The sequence below is a fragment of the Chrysemys picta genome, chromosome 1 (assembly GCF_011386835.1).
Source record: "Chrysemys picta bellii isolate R12L10 chromosome 1, ASM1138683v2, whole genome shotgun sequence".
Lineage (NCBI taxonomy): Eukaryota > Metazoa > Chordata > Testudines > Emydidae > Chrysemys > Chrysemys picta.
Genome location: NC_088791.1, coordinates 230889712 through 230912214, shown reverse-complemented (window position 1 = coordinate 230912214; position 22503 = coordinate 230889712). Strand labels below are relative to the sequence as shown.

General features: G+C 42.1%; 2 protein-coding genes across 2 annotated transcripts; both read left to right on the top strand.

Moving 5' to 3' along the window:
• The first annotated feature begins 762 nt into the window (after nucleotides 1-762).
• LOC135983961 (acetylserotonin O-methyltransferase-like) lies at nucleotides 763-8558 on the top strand. The gene is made up of 3 exons (XM_065597937.1): nucleotides 763-963; nucleotides 1061-1235; nucleotides 8379-8558. The coding sequence occupies exons 1-3, from the start codon at nucleotides 892-894 to the stop codon at nucleotides 8510-8512; spliced, it is 381 nt and encodes a 126-aa protein (XP_065454009.1). The 5' UTR covers nucleotides 763-891; the 3' UTR covers nucleotides 8513-8558.
• An 8316-nt stretch (nucleotides 8559-16874) lies between these two features.
• On the top strand, nucleotides 16875-20883 carry LOC135980764 (A-kinase anchor protein 17A-like). Its single transcript, XM_065580759.1, has 2 exons — nucleotides 16875-17154; nucleotides 18871-20883. The coding sequence occupies exons 1-2, from the start codon at nucleotides 16890-16892 to the stop codon at nucleotides 19782-19784; spliced, it is 1179 nt and encodes a 392-aa protein (XP_065436831.1). The 5' UTR covers nucleotides 16875-16889; the 3' UTR covers nucleotides 19785-20883.
• The last annotated feature ends 1620 nt before the right edge of the window (nucleotides 20884-22503 follow it).

The following is a 22503-nucleotide window of genomic DNA, read 5'->3' as shown; positions in this document are numbered from 1 at the left end:
GCAGATTTAATTGTGGAACTAACTAGCTAAGCAACTAACGCTGTAGGTATGATATTCTTAGTACTTATGTCCCTTGCTCTCAAAAGACTCACATCCCAGAAATATGCACTGTGGGCGTTTCATTACTGGTATTTCTAATTATATTGTAGAAGGGACAGCAAAACAGACAGAGACCAAAGGTCAGTTGACGGTTACCCTCTCATCAATCACTCATTTGAGCTATTAGTGTGGTGCCATCCAAAAGGGTCGTTTTGATCCAGCTCATTATGTTCCAAGCTCACTGATTGCATGGCTTTTGCGTTTTCTTTAGGTTGCGAGCTGCCCAGCAGCTGATATGACCAAAGTTTCAAGTTGAAACACACACACAGATAGAGCCTCTGATTAACCAATTTCAGCACTCTCAGTAAATTTCAGTACCAACTGTCTGATGCCAAGAGAACCCTGCTCCCAGAATCCTCTAGCAAATTCAGACATACCAAGCCATACCAAACTCATGCTCACCACATTCATTCATATCAATCACAGTAATTCATAACAATAATTTGGCACTGTCCCAATGTAATGCTGACAGAACCCGGTCTTTGGCAGATGGGATCGAACCTGAGACCTCTAGAGTTTAGTGCATGAGCCTGTAGTGCATGAGTTAAAAGCCAACTGCCTAATAGCTAAGGCTGTAGAGGAGACTATTTTTCTCTCTCCCTCTAAGTGCTCTCTGTGCCACTAGATGGGACAGAACAACACACCTCCATCCCAACCCCCCTGGGGAAGAGGCTAGGGACACGCCTTACCAATCAGATTAAGTGAACTACCCAGTGTGATCTGTGTCTAGTAGAAACGAAGCATATTTGAATAAGAAAGGCAAGAGGATCTCTCACAGTGCGCTGAAGGAAAATGAGCTCCACACAAGACCTTGACTATCCCCAGCTCTTATTTCAATACAAGAATGGGTTTTTAGTCTCAAAGGTAAGATTACAAATAATGCCTGGAAATTATATTAAAACTCATCAGGGGGCATCGACACTTTCTCTTACAGCACTGCCCCACCCCTGTTTGCTTTCAGATTATGTTTACTGCCTGTGAATTGGGAGTGTTTGATCTATTGCTGGAGTCAGAAGGGCCCCTGTCTTCAGATGCCATTGCTGAACGGTTGGGCACCAGCATCAGCGGAATGGAACGGTTGCTTGATGCCTGTGTGGGATTAAAGCTCCTGGGAGTCGAAATGAAAAGTGAAGGAGGTAATGTTGTCGGGAAGGGAGAAGACTAACAATTAAATCACTGTTGGTTTTAAGGCCTCGTTAAAGGGTATGTGAGAGATGGAGTTATAATACTTAAAGCACAAATGCCAGAATGAGGGAAGAGGTACAATGTGGTTTGAGAAATCTCAAAACAGCAGATTTACAAAAACTGAACGTGGGTAGGAGTAAGAGAGTAAAACAGATACATAGTCACACTTTTACCCCTCCTAGTAACCTCTTTAACTCATTGGATCAAATTCACAAGCAATAGTAATTACCCATGTGTAAGGGAATTTGAGTCTAAGCAGCTGTAAGGGAATCTAAGGGTATGTCTACACTACGAAATTAGTTTGAATTTATAGAAGCCGGTTTTATAGAAATCGGTTGTATACAGCCGATTGTGTGTGTCCCCACATAAAATGCTCTAAGTGCTCTAGTCGGCGGACCGCGTCCACAGTACCGAGGCTAGCGTCGACTTCCGGAGCATTGCACTATGGGTAGCTATCCCACAGTTCCCGCATTCTCCGCCGCCCATTGGAATTCTGGGTTGAGATCCCAATGCCCGGATGATGCAAAACAGTGTCGCGGGAGGTTCTGGGTACATGTCATCAGGCCCCTCCCCCTCTGTCACAGCAACGGCAGACAATAGATTCGCGCCTTTTTACCAGGGTTACCTGTGCAGACAACATACCACGGCAAGCATGGAGCCCGCTCAGCTCACCGTCACCATATGTCAGCTGGGTGCCGGCAGACGTGGGACTGCATTGCTACACAGCAGCAGCAGCTAACTGCCTTTTGGCGGTAGACGGTGCAGTAGACTGGTAGCCTTCATCAGCGATCTGGGTGCTGGCAGCTGTGGGGCTGGCAGCCGTAGGGCTGCATTGCACCAGCCCCTTGCCTTTTGGCAGTAGATGGTGTATTACGACTGGTAACCGTCCTATTACAAGTTGGATCATCGCACATTAGCAGAATCTTCCCTGAGCAGCAGATCGTGCAATAGGCCTGAAGGCCATCGTAGTACAGTAACTGCCAAGCGCCCAGTATTTGCTGCCAAGCACCCAGAAGATGCCGAGGGCTATCAGTCACGCTGCACCGTCGTTTTAAGATGTAAAAAATAGATTTGTTCTGTATTCATTTGCTTCCCCCTCCCTCCGTCAAATCAACGGCCTGCTAAACCCAGGGTTTTCAGTTTAATCTTTGGGGGGACCATTCTGTGTGACAGTTGTTTGTGTTTCTCCCTAATGCACAGCCATCTTTCTTGATTTAAATTCCCTGTACCTGTACGCCATGTCGTCACTCGGCCAGCCCTCCCTCCCGCCCTCCCTCCTTCCCCTGGTCCGTCAGATACTAGTTTCGCGCCTTTTTTCAGACCAGGCGCCATAGCTAGCACTGGGATCATGGAGCCCGCTCAGATCACCGCAGCAATTATGAGCACTATGAACACCACGCGCATTGTCCTGGAGTATATGCAGAGCCAGGACATGCCAAGGCGAAACCCAGACCAGCCGAGGAGGCGATTGCAGCGCGGCGAAGAGAGTGATGAGGAAATTGGCATGGACATAGACATCTCAGAAGTCACAGGCCCCAGCAATGTGGAAATCATGGTGTCACTGGGGCAGGTTCATGGCGTGGAACGCCGATTCTGGGCCCGGGAAACAAGCACAGACTGGTGGGACCGCATCGTGCTGCAGGTGTGAGACGATTCCCAGTGGCTGCGAAACTTTCGCATGCGTAAGGGCACTTTCATGGAACTTCGTGACTTGCTTTCCCCTGCCCTGAAACGCCAGAATACCAGGATGAGAGCAGCCCTCACAGTTGAGAAGCGAGTGGCGATAGCCCTGTGGAAGCTTGTAACGCCAGACAGCTACCGGTCAGTTGGGAATCAATTTGGAGTGGGCAAATCTACGGTGGGGGCTGCTGTGATCCAAGTTGCCAGGGCAATGAAAGACCTGGTGATATCAAGGGTAGTGACTCTGGGCAACGTGCAGGCAATAGTGGATGGTTTTGCTGAAATGGGATTCCCAAACTGTGGTGGGGCCATAGACGGAACCCATATCCCTATCTTGACACCGGAACACCAAGCCACCGAGTACATAAACCGCAAGGGGTACTTTTCAATGCTGCTGCAAGCCCTGGTGGATCACAAGGGACGTTTCACCAACATCAACGTGGGATGGCCGGGAAAGGTACATGATGCTCGCGTCTTCAGGCAGTCTGGTCTGTTTCGAAAGCTGGAGGAAGGGACTTTCTTCCCGGACCAGAAAGTAACCGTTGGGGATGTTGAAATGCCTATCGTGATCCTTGGGGACCCAGCCTACCCCTTAATGCCATGGCTCATGAAGCCGTACACAGGCAGCCTGGACAGGAGTCAGGACCTGTTCAACTATAGGCTGAGCAAGTGCCGAATGGTGGTGGAATGTGCATTTGGACTTTTAAAAGCGCGCTGGCGCAGCTTACTGACTTGCTCAGACCTCAGCGAAAAGAATATCCCCATTGTTATTGCTGCTTGCTGTGCGCTCCACAATATCTGTGAGAGTAAGGGGGAGACATTTATGGCGGGGTGGGAGGTTGAGGCAACTCGCCTGGTCGCTGATTACGCGCAGCCAGACACCAGGGCGGTTAGAGGAGCACAGCAGGGCGCGGTGCGCATCAGAGAAGCTTTGAAAATGAGTTTTGTGACTGGCCAGGCTACTGTGTGAAACTTCTGTTTGTTTCTCCTTGATGAACCCTCCACCCCCCCCCCCGACCCGGTTCACTCTACTTCCCTGTAAACCAACCACCCCACCCTCCCCTCCCCACTTTGAGCACCGCTTCCAGAGGCAATAAAGTCATTGTTTTTTCACATTCATGCATTCTTTATTAATTCCTCACACAAGTAGGGGGATAATTGCCAAGGTAGCCTGGGATGGGTGGGGGAGGAGGGATGGAAAAGGACACACTGCATTTTAAAACTTTAACTCTTATTGAAGGCCAGCCTTCTGATGCTTGGGCGATCATCTGGGGTGGAGTGACTGGGTGGCCGGAGGCCCCCCCACCGTGTTCTTGGGCGTCTGGGTGAGGAGGCTATGGAACTTGGGGAGGAGGGCTGTTGGTTAAACAGGGGCTGTAGCGGCGGTCTCTGCTCCTGTTGCCTTTCCTGCAGCTCAACCATATGCTGGAGCATATCAGTTTGATGCTCCAGCAGACGGAGCATTGACTCTTGCCGTCTGTCTGCAAGCTGATGCCACCTATCATCTTCAGCCCGCCACTTGCTCTTTTCATCCCGCCATTCATCCCGCCACCTCTCCTCTCGTTCATATTGTGCTTTTCTCATGTCCGACATTGACTGCCTCCACGCATTCTGCTGTGCTCTATCAGCGTGGGAGGATATCTGGAGCTCCGTGAACATATCGTCCCGTGTCCTCCGTTTTCTCTTTCTAATGTTCACTAGCCTCTGCAAAGGAGAAACATTTGCAGCTGGTGGAGGAGAAGGGAGAGCTGGTTAAAAAAGACACATTTTAGAGAACAATGGGTACACTCTTTCGTTACAAGGTCGCATTTTTCCTCTGCCTGCCGGTTTGGTATGAGAGATCACTCACGCAGTGCCAGGCAACATATTTCGGCTTGCAGGCAGCCATGGTAAGCCACAGTCTTTTGGCTTTTTTAACCTTCTTAACATGCGGGAAAGGTTTCAAACAGCAGCGCATTTCCAATATCAAGGATGAATTGGGTTGGCCATTTAAAATGGGTTTTCAATGTAAAAGGAGGGGCTGCGGTTTCCGGGTTAACATGCAGCACAAACCCAAGTAAACCACCCCCCCCCACACACACCCGATTCTCTGGGATGATCACTTCACCCCTCCCCCCACCGCGTGGTTAACAGCGGGGAACATTTCTGTTCAGAAGAGCAGGAACGGGCACCTCTGAATGTCCCCTTAATAAAATCACCCCATTTCAACCAGGTGACCGTGAATGATATCACTCTCCTGAGGATAACAAAGAGAGATAAGGAATGGATATTGTCTGCATGCCAGCAAACACCGGGACCATACGCTGCCATGCTTTGTTATGCAATGATTCCAGACTACGTGCTACTGGCCTGGCGTGGTAAAGTGTCCTACCATGGCGGACGGGATAAGGCAGCCCTCCCCAGAAACCTTTTGCAAAGGCTTTGGGAGTACATGAAGGAGAGCTTTCTGGAGATGTCCCTGGAGGATTTCCGCTCCATCCCCATACACATTAACAGACTTTTCCAGTAGATGTACTGGCCGCGATTGCCAGGGCAAATTAATCATTAATCATTAAACACGCTTGCTTTTAAACCATGTGTAATATTTACAAAGGTACACTCACCAGAGGTCTCCTGTGTGCCCTGAGGGTCTTGGGTGAGTTCGGGGGTTACTGGTTCCAGGTCCAGGGTGACAAACATATCCTGGCTGTTGGGGAAACCGGTTTCTCCGCTTCCTTGCTGCTGTGAGCTACCTACAGTACCTCCATCCTCATCTTCCTCGTTCCCCGAACCGTCTTCCCTGTGTGTTTCTCCATTGATGGAGTCATAGCACACGGTTGGGGTACTGGTGGCTGCACCCCCTAGAATGGCATGCAGCTCCGCGTAGAAGCGGCAAGTTTGCGGCTCTGCCCCGGACCTTCCATTTGCTTCTCTGGCTTTGTGGTAGGCTTGCCGTAGCCCCTTAATTTTCACGCGGCACTGCTGTGTGTCCCTGTTATGGCCGCGGTCCTTCATGGCCTTGGAGACCTTTTCTAATACTTTGCCATTTCTTTTACTGCTACGGAGTTCAGCTAGCACTGATTCATCTCCCCATATGGCGAGCAGATCCCGTACCTCCCGTTCGGTCCATGCTGGAGCTCTTTTGCGATCCTGGGACTCCATCACGGTTACCTGTGCTGATGAGCTCTGCGTGGTCACCTGTGCTCTCCACGCTGGGCAAACAGGAAATGAAATTCAAACGTTCGCGGGTCTTTTCCTGTCTACCTGGTCAGTGCATCTGAGTTGAGAGTGCTGTCCAGAGCGGTCACAATGAAGCACTGTGGGATAGCTCCCGGAGGCCAATAACGTCGAATTCCGTCCACACTACCCCAATTCCGACCCGCAAAGGCCAATTTTATCGCTAATCCCCTCGTCGAAGGTGGTGTAAAGAAACCGGTTTAAAAGGCCCTTTAAGTCGAAAGAAAGGGCTTCGTTGTGTGGACGTGTCCAGGCTTAATTCGATTTAACGCTGCTAAAGTCGACCTAAACGCATAGTGTAGACCAGACCAGGCCTAAGAGCACGTTGTAAGATGTGTAATGAATATATAGTCTGGAGGCCAGAGGATGGTATTAGTTACACTAATTTAGACTTCTTTAAGATCTCCCGCTAACTTGGCCAATTGTCTTTATATCTTTATATTAATTATCTTTATTACATAAAGTGCAGTTTCAGACTTCCGGAGCTAAAGACAAGAGGTCAGCTCCTGAGCTGGTATAAATGGGTGGAACTCCATTGAAATTGACAGAGCTATGCCTGTTTACGCTGTTGAAGGTATGGAGCTCTGCAGTGTGAAGTGTACTTTAGAAAAATTTAGAGATAGCTTAGAAAGAGATGTGTTCAGACAAAGTAACCCTGATCGAAAATCTTATGTATACAAAGAAACTTCTTTGCTGTGTGTTCTCTGCTTTCAGCCTGAATTGTTCTCTCAGTACACAATTTAGCAGGCAGAAATGAGGAGAAAAGCCCACAGAGAGCAGGAAAAGACTGTACCAGATACAATATCTATCTACTCTTCCTAATCTGTTGTATTCCATATGCAGCAAACATTGGTGGATCTCTCTGTAAATGCCACTCACACATTTTGCTGACAGAAGCTGCAGTAGGTATTCTCCCCTTGGGAATCAAGCAGTGTTCTAAGGATTAATATAAACCCATTGGTACACAGGGACTGCTATGATAAACACCCAGAAGAGTGACCTTTTTAAAAGTACGTTCTCTGCTCTGAGGCCACGTCTACATGGGGAAGTTATTTTGGAGTAAGGAAGGGGGAATTTAAAGCGCTATAGCCATTCCACAGTAGCTCCCCGTGTGGATACTCTTATTCTGGAATAAGAGTTGGCTTATTCCGGTTTTGCTTGATCCACTTCCAAAATGGATTAATCTAAATTGGAAGAAGATACTGATCTTCCACAATAATAGTGTCAGCATGGGGAGCTCTTACCAAACAGCTATTCCACTCCATTTCACCATGTAGACAAGCCCTTAGAAATCTGTGGCCACTTCAGAAGCCACCTACACTCTTTCCATGGCAACCAGCCCAGCTGCAGGAGCATAAATGAGGCAGCATCCACCCTACTAGTGGAAATTCAGGTGGATGCTTCAGAGGAACTTTTCACCTCCGTGGCAGCTGCCTGGGTGTAGAGCCCACACAGCGACTCTCCTGGAGCTGCCCAGACCCCAGTCTTCCCATCACACAGAGTTGAAGAATAGGTTTAGAGCCTAACCTGGCTCTCATTGAATTCCGTGGGAGTTTGCCTGTGCTGTAAGAGAGAGAACACATTCTATTCCAGCCCATATATCTGCCCATAAAAGAAATATTGTAAGCATAGTAAGAGCCCAAAGCTTTTGCATCTGTCAGATGACTCCCATAATCAGCCAGTGAGAATATTGAAATTCTGTAGCACTAGATGACCTCAGAAGTGTCTGAGCTTTTCAAGTTAGGGATTATGGGTGGTATTATGTCCTGGGGACTTAACTCTCCCTATTGGTTTCCTCACCAGACGAAAAAAGTCTGGTATGTTAGGTATTATTGCTGAAATAAGATGCTTTTGAGCACCTACACTAAAAAGCATAGTGGAAAGAGATGTCACCACAGGCGTTTGGCTTATACACTTTCACAAAGCAATGGTGATGGTGCTGGGGTGTGCTTTTTACATCCTGGAATCCTTCATTCCAGATCTTGCAGAATCTGATGGGTAGCTATGGTATGCTATGCATTCGTGCTCCCAGACCTTCCTCCATCTCTGGTCTATCTAGAGTGGGGAATCTCCTGCAGTTTCCTTGTTGCTTTGGTTGCATTCCTACAGCTTGTTCTTGTTACACAGATTATGCTGTAAAACAGGCTTTGCACAATGAGAAGTTTGTAAATGTTAACTTACCTTCTTTTTCCCTTTAGCCTTTTACAGGAACACAGAGCTTTCCAACCTCTACCTTACAAAATCAAGTCCCAAGTCTCAGTATCATAATTTGATGTACTACTCCAAAACTGTCTATTTGTGCTGGCACTACCTGACAGATGCTGTGAGGTAAGGAGATGAAATCTTATGTCGTTTGTACAAAACTCATGTGCAAACATCCATTGCAATAAAGCACTTTGCTACATTTGTGAACCTGCTCAGGAAGAGGCGTGTCTTTGGAGAAACAATAGAAAATGAAGACATATGTAACCCACACACTTCCTGGGTGTGGTGCTCTGTCCCATGTAGTAGCACTGAGACCACTTGGAGATTAATGAATGTGCTACAGTGTTAGCTAACAGCCATGTGGCCTGAGGGGCATGCATTTAGCTCCAGAAGTCTCAGGTTCAATCCTGCCTGCTGATGATACATACACCTCTACCCCGATATAATGTGACCTGATATAACATGAATTCAGATATAACACGGTAAAGCAGTGCTCCGGGGGGTGGGGCTGCGCACTCTGGTGGATCAAAGCAGTGCTCCTGGGGAGGAGGGATAGTTCATTGGGGAGGAGGGATAGCTCAGTGGTTTGAGCATTGGCCTCCTAAACCCAGGGTTGTGAGTTCAATCCTTGAGGGGGCCACTTAGAGGTCTGTGGCAAAATCAGTACTTGGTCCTGCCAGTGAAGGCAGGGGGCTGGACTTGATGACCTTTCAAGGTCCCTTCCAGTTCTAGGGGATAGGATATCTCCATTTATTATTAAGTTCGATATAACACGATTTTTTGGCTCCCAAGGACAGCGTTATATCACGGTAGAGGTGTATTGACTGGTAATTGTTTCAGAAGCATGTTGAAGTGCAAAGAATCACTATTATTACATGAGCTTATGTTTGCTAGTGCTTCAGTGAATGAATTCACTGCAGAGTCAGGAAACAGACTTTTATACTATGCTTCTTTGTTGTATTAGTTTATTGTTTATTAGTAGCATTTGTCCTCCAATATATATCTGGGAAATTAGTCTCCCATAATCACACAATTCCCAGTAGTATTCATTTCATTAAAAATATTAAGGAGGTCTCTATTCATATCCAAATTGGATCCTGGGGGTGTGTAGCATACCCCAAGTGCTGTCCCTGGGAACCATCTGGTCACTTTCTTCCCCAAAGTGGTTTTGGCTCAAACGGACTCTTGTTTTATCCATTCCATCATTTCTAATTTCTTTACAGTCTACTCATAAGTAATATATAATGCTACTTCACCACCTTTATCTTTATTTCTGTCTTTCCTAAACAGCACATTCCCTTCAATTTCTGTACTCCAGTCATGACTACAATTCTACCATGTTTCTATTATCCCTATAATATCTGGTTTCACTTCCTGCACCATTAATTCTAATACCTCCATTTTGTTACCCAGGCTCCTTGCATTGGTGTACAAACATCTTAAGTTGTTTCTGCTTGTCTACGCCCAGATTCCTCACCCGATTGGGTACAGTCATTCTACTGTCAGCAGATAGGCGATACTATCGTCATTGGTATTGGCATTATCTTTTCTCTTGATGTCCGTTCTCCTACTCTCTCTCCATTGCTGTATCCTCTTTCTTGATTTTCCTCCTGCTCAATATTAGTATTAGGCATGGATATTACATGAGCATCTCCCAACTATATCCCCAGATTCCTAGTTTAAATCTTTTAATCAGTTGTGCCAGCCTCCACCCCAGAAATCCATTTCCCTGCCTAGTCAAGTAGAGGGCGTTCCACGAGAACAGTCCTCTCTCCGTGAATGACTCCCAGTGGTTCAACATTCCAAAGCCCTCCTTATAGCACGGCCTGAGCCATCTGTTGATCATCATAATCTTGTCTTGCCTTCGTTCTCCTCTTCTAGGGACAGGCAGAATCCTACTGAAGATCACCTCAGCCTCCATTTCTTTAAGTCTATCATAGTCTTCCCCCAGCCTATCATAGTCTCCTTTGATGCATTCCAGTGAGAATCTAGCATTATAATTTGTTCCCATGTGAAGGACAATGAGTGGATTCTTTCCTGCTCCCATTATGATCCCTTTTAGCCTAAGGTCCACATCCCGTATCTTAGCAGCCAGCAGATATGTGCTGGGGTCAACTCACCACATATGGTGCCTCTTTCTGGCTGCTGTGCGGATTAGCTCTTTCCAGGTCTGAGGCCCCCTTCTGCTGCTCGCTGCCTGCCCTGCTGCCGCTCTTTTGCTCTCTCTCACTCTGTGCAACCCAGGGTGCTCCCTTTTTGTGATGTGGGTCTCTGGCCAGACCACTGTGCATGTTTTCCCCTCTGGAATATCACTTTCCTTACCAGCAGTTTTAGGCAGTCTTCTTTTTCAATGCCCCTATGGTGCCACTTCCATGTGGCTGGTAGGGGAACCCAGGTCCACCCTCCACTCTGGGTTCCAGCTGAGGGATCCTCTAATCAACAGCCAAAGTCTGCATCATCCTGAACCTTTCTGCTTTTTCCCTGAAGCTTTCCTAATCCTGGCTCCTGTTAGGGGGCTTATTTTTTTACCTTTTTACTTTCCTGGTTCTTTTTGCATGAACAGAGAGCAACAATGCCCAAAGTTCAAAGGCGCAAACAATTTGATGTTTATTGGGGTGAACTTTTAGCAAGCATGATTTTAGTGTTTGTTTGTTTCCCTTCCCAGCTTTGACACCACAGAGCCATCCCAGTTCCCATTTCCTGCTCCCATTCATACCTTACTTCCTGATTGACTGCAGACTATATAGTAAAACTTGAGTTTTGCTTAGCTATACCTTTTATTATTTTAACCAATTATTTTATTGAAATTTAACTAACCAATTCTAACAAACTGTAACATGGTTATTTAACCAATTATATTTTACCACCTTAATTAGTTTATACCCAGCAAAATTAATTATACAGCAGACAGAAACAATTACAGAACCAGAGACCATGCAACTAAACATACAAAACAATACAGAAATGAGGATTTTACAACTACATTTATACAGACGTAAGGGTTTTCTAGCTGTGTTTATTGATAAGTAAGTTTTTACCAGACAGAAAACTATTAAACTAAATTTCCTTTTACATGTTCTAGGTTTCCTTTTCTTTCTCTAGAGGTGATAGGAGTATCAGGACAGGATTGTATTCGTAACAGCCCAATAGCCCCTTATTTCCATGTCACTAGTTTGGGATGTGAGGATGTGACCGTTCACTTCTCAGTTTATGGCTGCCTCTGCTGCTTAGCCAAAGGCCTTACTTAGCCTAAGAACAGAGCCTCAGACTGTCCCTTACACAGACAGAGAGTGATTTTGATTCTTTCTTTTATACCTCTATAACTAGCTAAGTGATAAGAATACACCTAAATTTTTAAAGTATAGGCCTTTACAGACCGGCCTGAATATGTATATCCTAACAGCTCCCCCATCTCTGGATTTGCTAGCACACTCTCCCTTCTTCCACTGAGTAACTGCAAACTAATTTCTGTAGTCCCAAACACACCTCCCTTGTCCCAGGGAGTGACTGCAGACAATTTCCCTGCAGCCTCTTTCCGCTATCAACTCCCTGGCATTATAAATGCCCTGCCTGTTCCTCCACAACTGAGTTTCCGCTCAGCCTGAATTCCCCCATCTTGCAGCCTAATAGATTAATTGTCCCCTCTGGCCTACGTTAACCTATTCAACATGAGTGTGGGGAGCATACCCCATCACAAGACAGAACACCTTTCTCTTCTTCAGATTAGCTCTGATCATCTAATTTCTTTGTGTCTGTGCTGCCTGTACATCTCAGATTTACTGATAAAACTTTTTAAGACCACACCGCCAGTATATTTGTGTGTGTGTATATATTTACGAATATAAGTCCCATGCTGAACCTAGACTATATATTTGTTCAACACATTCATAAGAAAACTAAACAAAATTAAACTTTTAAGAGAGAGAGAGTTCCTTTTTTAGAGGGGTAACAAGATACAACATTAAAATTAAAAAAAAATCAGCAAACACCTGTAGAATGAAAATAAATTCAATTTATACAACTGAGCAGACATCTGAATTGTATTTGAAGTGCAGATATAACCAAAATTTATGATAAATTTGTTGCATTGTGTGATCTCAACCCATTTTTAAACAGTACTTGAAAATTTAATAAAAATACATTTCCATAATACCTGAAAATCTGGCATACATATCTTACTGCTTCTGTCATGATAAAAGGCTTAAGATTTTGCAGCCACTGCTCCTCAGTTAGAATAACAAGTCTATTATAACAAATTTGATAGGCCACAATATCAGATAACAGTTGTATCATGGGTGTATGATGTCTATAGAGACTAGGGCCAGTGTTTTAAACATTAATCTGATGGCTATATAATGAAGTATAATATTCTCCTACTTTGCAGTTATTGGGGATTTATGTTCATAAGAGTATTTAAAATTGAAAATCATGTAGGAGTACCTAAAATTTATTATTTTAGGTTAAGCTCTCTAGGATTCACTTTTTCAAATCACAAATACCAGTACTACTTTTGAATAGAAAAACATGAATAAGTTCAATTTCAGACAGAATCTAAATTAGTGGAGCACAAGAAAATATTAGTTTTCTTTTTTTAATTTGGCTTAGTAAGATTTGCTTTGACATGTTTTAAGTCATGCACTTACCATTTGTTAATTGAGTACAACGTGGGCTTTGTTATGAAAAGGAAGTCAGTCAACACTGTGCAGTTCAGAAAGTATCCTTTAAGGTTCAGGGGGAAAGTTTGAATGTGTTGGAGCTACACGTTAAATTATTTATATACTTGTTACTGGATAAATCCCCGGACTCATGAGTAAAATAATTTTACTTTTTCTCACATGACAAGACTTGCAAGAGCAAGCATAAAAAAATCCAAAAGTCGGGATGAAGTGAATGCAAAGCTGACACTTAAATGTACTAGATTAGAATTGTTTTTTGACCTCTTAAACTCATTGTTTCTTAACTGTGCTCTGTAAAGGTTTCCTTTGACTCAACAAAACACCTGAGTGATGCATCAATTAAGAAATGGCAGCTTGAACGTCAAAAACTTCAAGAGCTTGAACAACAAAGAGAGGAACAAAAACGCAGAGAGAAAGAAGCAGAAGAGAAAAAAAGGAGGAGGAAAGGTAGATCTAACTTATATCTAAATTTTTTTAATTTTAATAACGATGATAAAATACAAGAAACTGCATTTCCTTCCCCTTATCTCCCTCACATTAGGAATGAATGAGCAATTTGACTAAATCTCAGTCTCTTGCAGGGCTAAAACTTTGGGTCCCCACATTTCGTCATTCCATTCAAAATTAGCAATGTTTAATTTGATTATATTTTAACTTCACTTTCATATACAGTAGAACTTCAGAGTTACAAACTGACCAATCAAACACACACCTCATTTGGAACCAGAAGTACCCAATCAGGCAGCAGCAGTTCCCCCTCCCCCACCGCCACCGACCTCCTCCAAAAAGGCAAATACAGTACAATACTGTGCTAAATGTAAACTACTACAAAAATAAAGGGAAAGCAGCATTTTTCTTGTGCATAATAAAGTTTCAAAGCTGTATTAAGTCAATGTGCAGTTGTAAACTTTTGAAAGAACAACCATAACGTTTTGTTCAGAGTTACGAACAACCTCCATTTTTCACGGTGTTCATAACTCTGAGGTTTTACTGTACTTTTTTTCCCCCCCCTCATGCACTAGCAATCATATTTCTAACCCAGAAAAAGTTAATTTGATGGGCAAGTTCTTTCCACATATAGAAACAAAAATCCAATCTTATATTAAAACTGACATACGCAATCAGTTACAAAGTGTTTTAACTAGTTCAGTGAAGATATTAAATGGTCTTTAAGTCTGTTAGTTGACTCAAAATATATTGTTAGCTTTAAGCCTATTCAGTCTTCTAAATCAGAATCCTATTTTTCACAGAATTCTCCAAACATAATATTAAAATCCCCTTTGGGGGGAGGGATAGCTCAGTGGTTTGAGCATTGGCCTGCTAAACCCAGGGTTGTGAGTTCATTCCTTGAGGGGGCCAATACTTGGTCCTGCTAGTGAAGGCAAGGGCCTGGACTTGATGACCCTTTGGGGTCCCTTCCAGTTCTTTGAGATAGGTCTCTCTCTCTCTCTCTCTATATATATATATATTCTTTTTTTTTATCATGCAACTCTCTACTATTAAACATGTTTTGATCACTTACATTAGTGGTGTGAGCAAATCAGATTCCAAATTCTTAATGCTCTTCTAATTTTGAAATACCTTAGTAATAAAAGGCAGAGTTTTTCAGTTGTTTCAAGAGTTAGTTACGTTTTGCAAATCTTTTGTTTTAAGACCAGTTTCCCTATAAATTATCTTCAACTGGTAGAAACTATGGCAGATCCTTACTGTACTTGCAGATTTTAATTTTTGATCCTGTGCAATGCAATCTGGAGCTGAGATGACCATCACTGAAGTTGAAAGTTTGGTAAATTTATTATAATACCTATAATTTCTTATAATTCTACACAAAATTATTGTTTCTGGACTATTTTAAAAAGTGTTTAAACTAAAATGGATGATTTTGGTAAAATGTATACCAATGCTGGTAACAGACATATAAGCTTTTACTATTAAAGATAGTGGGTAAACATCTTCACCTTTGAAAATCCTCATTCACATCAAAAGTACTACATGGGCAATTAACAGTGATAAGGTAATGTGTTATGTTTGATTTTTGCTTTGCATGGTTGATCCCATTAGAGCATCTCTTCACTTTAAATTCAGCTAACTTAATTTCTGTCCAGTGTTTATTACAAGAACCGGCTAATTTGTTAGACTTCTTTTGTGAATTTCCGTTTTGCTTATAAACTGTATTACTGCAGTCTTACATAGAGTGGAAATGACTTTCTTATTTGTGTTGCGTGTTCAGTCTGCTTATTTTCCCTTGCTTTGAGATTCTTTACAAACAAGATGATAGAAGCTGTGGTTTTCGTTACTCTACTGCCCAGGTAGTTCAGACTTCAATGTTTCCCAACTACTGACAGTATTAGAAAGCAAACTAACTGTTCTGATGACACAGATCTCACAGAAACTTGTCGGCTCTAAATGACAAAATATCATGACACTTGTATCTAGTTTGATACAATTTTCTTTTCTTTTCTTTTCTTTTTTTTTAAAGTGAGGTTAGTGCTGCTTGTTCCGGATTAACAGCAGTGAAGACTTAAGTCTTCTATCCACAGAAAAGTACAGCCTGGGCAAGCTTCCCCACATCGTCCCACCAAGGTGCCTCAACTCTGACCTGGAGGGACACCTCTAGGGGTGAGAGTAGTTCAGTTTCCATGGCCAATCCAGTCCTTAGTGCTTCTGAGGCCACCAACAAGATTTTCAGTTGTGGTGGATTTTACATGTTAGTGCTAGACGCAGTCATTCCTCTAAGCCCCAGTTGTTGTGCTGCTGTTGTTCCTAGAAGATAGCTGACCAGAATGATAACTATGCATTAGTTCTGAGGAAGGCAGGTTCAGGCAGTGAGCGACACAAAATAAAATGAGCTAGTTTGATATTTTGGTGGAAATGTGCTTCCTAGAACTGGATAGTTGAAATGTTTAAACTACAATGATTTGGTTTAACTTGGATCATGAAGTTTTTAAAATCTGTTTTCTAGATAGAAAATTGGAAGACCATGTGCTAATTGTACAAGTAAATCATTTTATTGAAATGGTTCTGCTTTAACAAAGATAGGTTTTTTTCAGGGATGGGCTATAAGTTTTAGAATGTATTACTAGGAAAAAAGTATGTGTATACATACAATATCTCAGGGATGCCAGGTATATATGGAACATAAATCTGAGGATAGCAAATCATTTCAGTAATTGTATGTTAAAGAAACTGGAGCCCGTGCATCAGTGATCCTCTTTTATCATTTAGATGATAAATAACTCTCCAAGAGCACTGTTCTTCACTCCTTAATGAAGCAAAACTATTGACTTGAACAGAATTTTTTCCTGAGTAAGGAAGCTAGGTTGTCTAGATCCATTTACTTTTGTGTGGTTAAAGTGGAATTCTTCAGTGGAAGCTGCTGCCTGTTCAGTATTTCTGAAAATCATGCCACTGTTTAGGCACGTATTCTCTTGAAAATCTTGGCCTTTGCTACTATCTGCACATTTTTAAATTAATATCTGCTCAACGTTTTTCTTCTGGAGGATGGATTGCCCAGCCAACCGACTCAGAATGACTGTATTTCTAATTTGATCAGTAAAATGCTCTATGATCTTACTTGTGTTGGTTCCTAAAACATCTCATATTTAAATTTTTGCTTATCCGTAGAACAGTCTATCTGATATCAGTTTAGTTTTGTGTGGGAAGGGAAATGTTTAAAGGTGTTCACTGAATGCATATGTGATGTTTCCTGCTTCTGTCTATGTCAGCAATCAATAAGACCTGTCTTTCTTGAAAAAAATAACAAAATCCTGTATTTTTAACTTAAATTGTAATAGAAGTCAAAATCCAAAATTGTTCCTGTCATGGCTAATGTACAAATTAATTGCTGTTAGGAAACAGGAAGAACTTGAAGAACTTGAAAAAGAGAGAAAAAGAGAAGAGAAGTTACGCAAAAGAGAACAGAAACAGAAGGATCGTGAAGTGCGTAGAAACAAAAAGAAACTTGAAAAAATGCAAGCAGAAGAGCAGAAAAAACTGCAAGAGAAAATAAGACTAGAAGAGAGGAAGCTCCTGTTAGCGCAAAGAAATCTTCAGTCCGTTAGACTAATTGCAGAACTGCTTAGCAGAGCAAAGGGAACTTTGGAAAGCTGTCTTTTTTGTATTATTTCAAGAGCTAACAAAAATGAAAACTGGTAGAGTAAAATTTTAAGTGACTTATGTGTTCATAAGCCAGACCACTTAGCTGTTACATGTGCCAACAGTCAGCCCTCTGAATAGTATGGATTGTGAACTCATAAGAGCGCCTGTCTTGAAGCCATAGGATGTTTGCCTAGGCATCTGTTCCCTAGGAAGGCAGGAGTGGAGTAAAAAGAGAGCCTGAAATTATTGACTTGAATAACATTATGCATGAGTTGAGAAAAGAGGCCTGCACACTACTTTGAGATCCAAGAAAGAAATGTGCGGAAAACATGGCATAGAGAACTGAGCAAGGGACTAAGACAGAGGATTCCAAGTTTGAATTTTGGCTTGCCACTCCATCAGTTGTGGCCTTGAGCGGTTCACTTAACTGTTCTCTTTCCCATTTATTAAGTGGGGATTATTGTGGTTTCTTTTGCTAATGTTTGAAAAGTACTTTTGAAAAAGCAGGTGTAACAATATTACAAAAATACAAATATCTGTTATCCACTGACAGTGATGGTGACGTGTCAAAACATGTCTGAGTCTACAGTCGTCAACATTGTTTCCATATGTTCCCTAAACAGGACACAATATTTTCTTGTTTCTTGAAAAAGTCTTAATCGCAGGTATTTTGGATTAATGGCTAATGTTTAGTAACTGTTTTAAGTAAGCAGTAATGCAACCGTCCGTGGCAATGCACAGCTTTGTCTCTTGCTGCCATCGTGCATCGGGGTGTTTTAATCTGTATATTAAATGTAGTGATAATATTTTAACACAGCATGCCTTTCTATCCATCACATCGTCATATGTACATCACCCTAGTAATTCCTGAGTTCTTGATCCCCATTGAGTAGAGTCTAATTAAATACTCTCACTCCAAGGAAAATAATGCTTAGAGAATTTTTATAGATTTTCCTAAAAAAAAAAATCTAGATTCTTATAGTATGTTCATCATTGTGGTATAAAAAGTTGTTTAGATACTACTGTGTTGTGCACTGAAGCAATACCTGAGAATATCAATTATTGCACCATTTTCTGTGGATAGCTGTCTTTCCCTTCATGCCTAGGGTAAAACTTGCAAAGGACTGAACTAAGCCTCTTTTGTTTAGCGGCAAAGCAAGGTAAATGTAATATTTAAATAACACAATAGTTTGCTGATTGTATTAGACATTTTACATACTTAACAGAATAAAAACTTCAATTTTTTTTTAACTTACCTGAAGTATCTTAAACCCATTCAATCCTTGAGTTTTGTGACTGCCAACAAAAACACTAATCCTAATGCTGGTTACTGTAACGTTGACACCTGTCCACTGGGAACTGGACTGAGCTCAACTCATTTGATATAGATTCCTGAATAGTCGTTGGCTAGTAATGATTTTTGCTCCTATTGGGTTCTGACGAGTAACTTGGAGACGAAACATACCAACTCCCATTACCAGTTCCTTAAACTGAGCTGGCTGCTTTTTCATTTCAGCATTATTTGTTGACCAATAGCCTTAGCGCACAGAGTTATGTAAATTATTTTTTGGAAATGGTTTCCTTTTTTACAGGCTTCCCTTGTATATGACAAATTCTGATTTCTTTAACAGAGGGATTTTGGGGAGACATAAGCACATCTATAAACTTTCTTTCTCATCCATTTCCTCCCTCCCCCTCAATGTCTTTCAGGCAGTAAAGCTTCTGGAGCAGGAACATAATGAAGAAAGAGTCCGTCTTCAGGAGTTGGAGGAGAGACGAAGGCTGCAAGAGGCTGAACTCAGACGTGTAGAGGAGGAAAAAGAGAGAGCACTTGGACTGCAAAGAAAAGAGAAGGAGCTAAGGGAGAAGCTATTAAGCAATCTCCTGAGCAAGAAAACAGATGACACACATCAGAGTAAGGAGGAAACTAAGGCATCTCAGTCTGGCCTGTTGAAAACTATTGTGGCTGGTCCACAGATTGTGTCATCCAGCTGTATAACATCTACCTCGGTACAGTCCATGATGGGTAAACCAAATCAGGTCTATCAGAGGGAAGTAATAGCCACTGAAAGTGTGAACTCTCAATCCAAGTATTTAAATGGAAACCTTCACAAGGAAGCTAATGTTAAGGAAAGCAAGACACTTAATTTCAATAGCACTGAAAGTTCTTCTGATAAAAGGAGTTCAGGTGTGCTTTCTTGTATTCCTGCCAATAACCAGCAACACAAGAGTACGCCAAGCTATGACCAGAATGCGTGCAGGAAGGACTTATCCTCTGAGCAAGGCAAGTGTAACAGAGAGCCAAGTAAGGGGAGGAGCCATTCATGTAGTGACACAAGTATTGATAATAGCAAAGATAAAAAGGAAAGGAGCAAACACAGAAGAGACTTGAGTAGTCAAGATGAAAAGTATAGGAAAGAAAGCAGACTCCATAAATACCCTAGCAAAAGTCGCAGCCCTCACCGAAGAAGCTTAAGCCCAGATCGCACCCAGCATAAGCGGGCCTTGAGTGTTGAGAGCAGACAAGATAAGAAAGAGAGAAGTCATGGTCACAAAAGCTTGGGCAAGAAACGAAAGCACCGAAAGAGATCGTTGAATAAGCAAAGAAGTCCTTGGAGTAGGTAATAAAGGAATTTGCCTTCAAAAAAGGCTGTTACAGGACAGATCAAGGCCAGAAAGTTCTGAAGTAGATCTCATCTGTGTGACTACTGTGGGGGAAAAATGAAGTTGCTGTTTGGTGAATTATCTAACTTGAATCTAGTTCATGGACCCAAGATACGGATAACTAGATTTTAATGTTTCTTTATGATCTGTTTTGTCTCCTTTTTTACATTACGACAGTGCTGTAGATATAACCATACGTGCTTGAGTTTCTACAGTGCTGATAACCAGCCTAACTTGGTTTTCATTAGTTTCCATTTTCTGAATCTTTTGATTAGATCACTTAGTTTCTAATGTCTGCAATCATAACATCCTCTGAATTAGGAGAGATATAGGTGTCAGTTATCAGGATTCCAGTCTTGGCAAGTTATTGTGTACAAAATATTTGACTACAAACCTTTCCTTATGCACTCAATGAAAAAACATGTAGCAAAGCAGAATTTTTGCTAATTGAGCCAGGGGGCAGTATTTTTGTATCAAATTTGGAAGTGACCATAATATTTACAGAATATCTTTTAAAGTGTGCTGCAATGCCTCCATTGTTCTTTGAGGTGTATTTACTTTGTGGAAAACCACGGGGCCCAAATGATCATGGCATCTAATGCCACTTGTATATTTCAGAATTCTTTTCTATTTCAGAATAGGTGCACTGTTGTGCTTTTAGAACACCAGGAAATATTCAAAAATGGCCACAAAGCTGCTCTGTCATGTCTTTAAAATGTTTTGGCTGTTTCTAATTATTTAAAGTGGTATGGAAACAGTTAAATTTATGTTTCAAGTACATACAGATATGTTGTTTTTTGAAAAGGGGCCTTCTTGCTAAATTATATTTTACTTGCAATGTTCAGATTCAAGGATGCAATTTATCTAGTTAAATAATTTTTTATAACATTTTGCTTCTAAAACTGAAGCTCAGGAATCTTAAACAGCTTGTAACATGAAGGTGAAAGAACAGTGTAGTTTTCATTTTTATGGTAAACTTGAAAAATCTATTTCCAGAGAACCCAAATTGCTGTTTTCATATGTCAGTACATTAAAAATTTGCAAAAGTACTATATTAAAACTTGCTTTGTTTGTGACATTTGTTTTGAAAAAAATGTTTGAAGTTGTGGTTCATTAATGAAATTGACCCATCTTTTGAGATATCCCTGTAATTCCCCACTATATTTAATGAGATCACTAACGTTGTAGTGTTCATTTTGGGTCAGAATTTATGATATATGGCTACTTCCCGAAGTCAGTACAAAAAATGAGGACACTGGTGTGCAGCCCAATGACTTCCCCCAACTGGTGGTTTCTACCAACCTGCTGTTGCCGATCTCTGTGTAAGGGGTAAGATTTTCTTATAGCCTGAGTCTGCTGAAAACTTTTCACCTTCCCCTCAGTTCTAGCTGCTGAAAAAGGAGCATTTCCCCAACCCTCTGCATGTGGCTACTGTACCCCACCCCTAGGGTTTTTAAGACTTCCTTCCCTCTGAATAGCTCCTGTTTTTAAAGCTGGGAAAATAATTGATTTTATTTTTCATTCTCTGGGAGTTCTGAAAAATAAAATAAAAATTAGTTCAGACTCAGAAACGGATTTTTTTTTTTTTTTTTAATTTTGGGTGGATCGAAAAAATGTCACATAGGTTGAATGAAACATTTTGTTTTGGGGCATTTTAAAAAGGTGTGGTTTTTTTTTTTTAAGCAAAAAAAAAATGGCCTAGATTCAAAAACAGTGGTAGCAGTGGTGCCCCCCTTATAACCTATAGCCCAGTGGATAGGGCACTCACCAAGGATGTTGGGGGAGATTGGAATCCCTGCTCCGGAGCAGGATTTGAACCCAAGTCTCCCTCTCCCAGATGAGCACCTTGACTTCCAGGCTATTGGTTATTCTGGGGTGAGTCTCTCGATCTCTCCTGTTGAAGCAGTTCCACTTTGCATAAAATACTTCAATAGTGATAGGAGCAGAGAGAGAGAGTGTGTGTGTGTGTGTGTGATTCTGGTGGTTAGGTCACTTAGGTGGGAGGGGGGAACACCTGGGTTCCAGTTCCTGTGCCAAAGAATATTTATTTATACAGAGTGGAACAGCTTGAACAGGAGGTCGAGAAAGACCGTTCCAGAATCTCTTATAGCCTGGTGAGTAGGGTACTCAAAAGGGTGGGTGGGTGGGGATTAGGTTAATCTATGTGTGTGATGGTGGTGGTAGTGTCAGGGGAGATTTGGATTCAAGTGCCTGCTCCTAAGCAGAAATTCGAGCCTGAATCTTCAACATTGCAGATGCGTGGGCTAAACATTAAAAGGGGGGCAGTGGTGCTGCTACAATTACCAGTGGTTTTGTGACCGATGCCTACATCCCCTTGTGAGGCTAGCTTAAAAAAAAAAAAGATTCATTTTGACATCTCCAAAAAAAAAAAAAAAAAAAAGTTTTATCTGAAACAATTCACCAAAATAGATACAGATTCCCAAAATGTTTCAGTTGACCCAAATCTGCATATTTTGGTGAAAGAAGTTTTGTCCAAAAAAATATATGCTCAGCTCTGGTTAGCTTTTTCGCTTCCCCAACTATCAAAGTAAATGTTGCAGTTCTTGTCAGATTAACTACTATCCAACTCCTGATTAGCACTAGTGAAAGATAACAATAGTTGATGCTTGGCAAAGACATGAGTAGAAACAAAAGCATTGCCCCACTGTCTGAAGTAATC

What these genes read in the sequence shown, in the direction of transcription:
- LOC135980764 (XM_065580759.1), top strand. Translation starts at nt 16,890, where the DNA reads ATGTACAAATTAATTGCTGTTAGGAAACAGGAAGAACTTGAAGAACTT. An exon ending in ACTGCTTAGCAGAGCAAAGG is followed by an intron (nt 17,155 to 18,870) that starts GAACTTTGGAAA and finishes ATGTCTTTCAGG; the next exon opens with CAGTAAAGCTTCTGGAGCAG.
- LOC135983961 (XM_065597937.1), top strand. Translation starts at nt 892, where the DNA reads ATGAGCTCCACACAAGACCTTGACTATCCCCAGCTCTTATTTCAATAC. An exon ending in ATGGGTTTTTAGTCTCAAAG is followed by an intron (nt 964 to 1,060) that starts GTAAGATTACAA and finishes GTTTGCTTTCAG; the next exon opens with ATTATGTTTACTGCCTGTGA. An exon ending in CGAAATGAAAAGTGAAGGAG is followed by an intron (nt 1,236 to 8,378) that starts GTAATGTTGTCG and finishes TTTTCCCTTTAG; the next exon opens with CCTTTTACAGGAACACAGAG.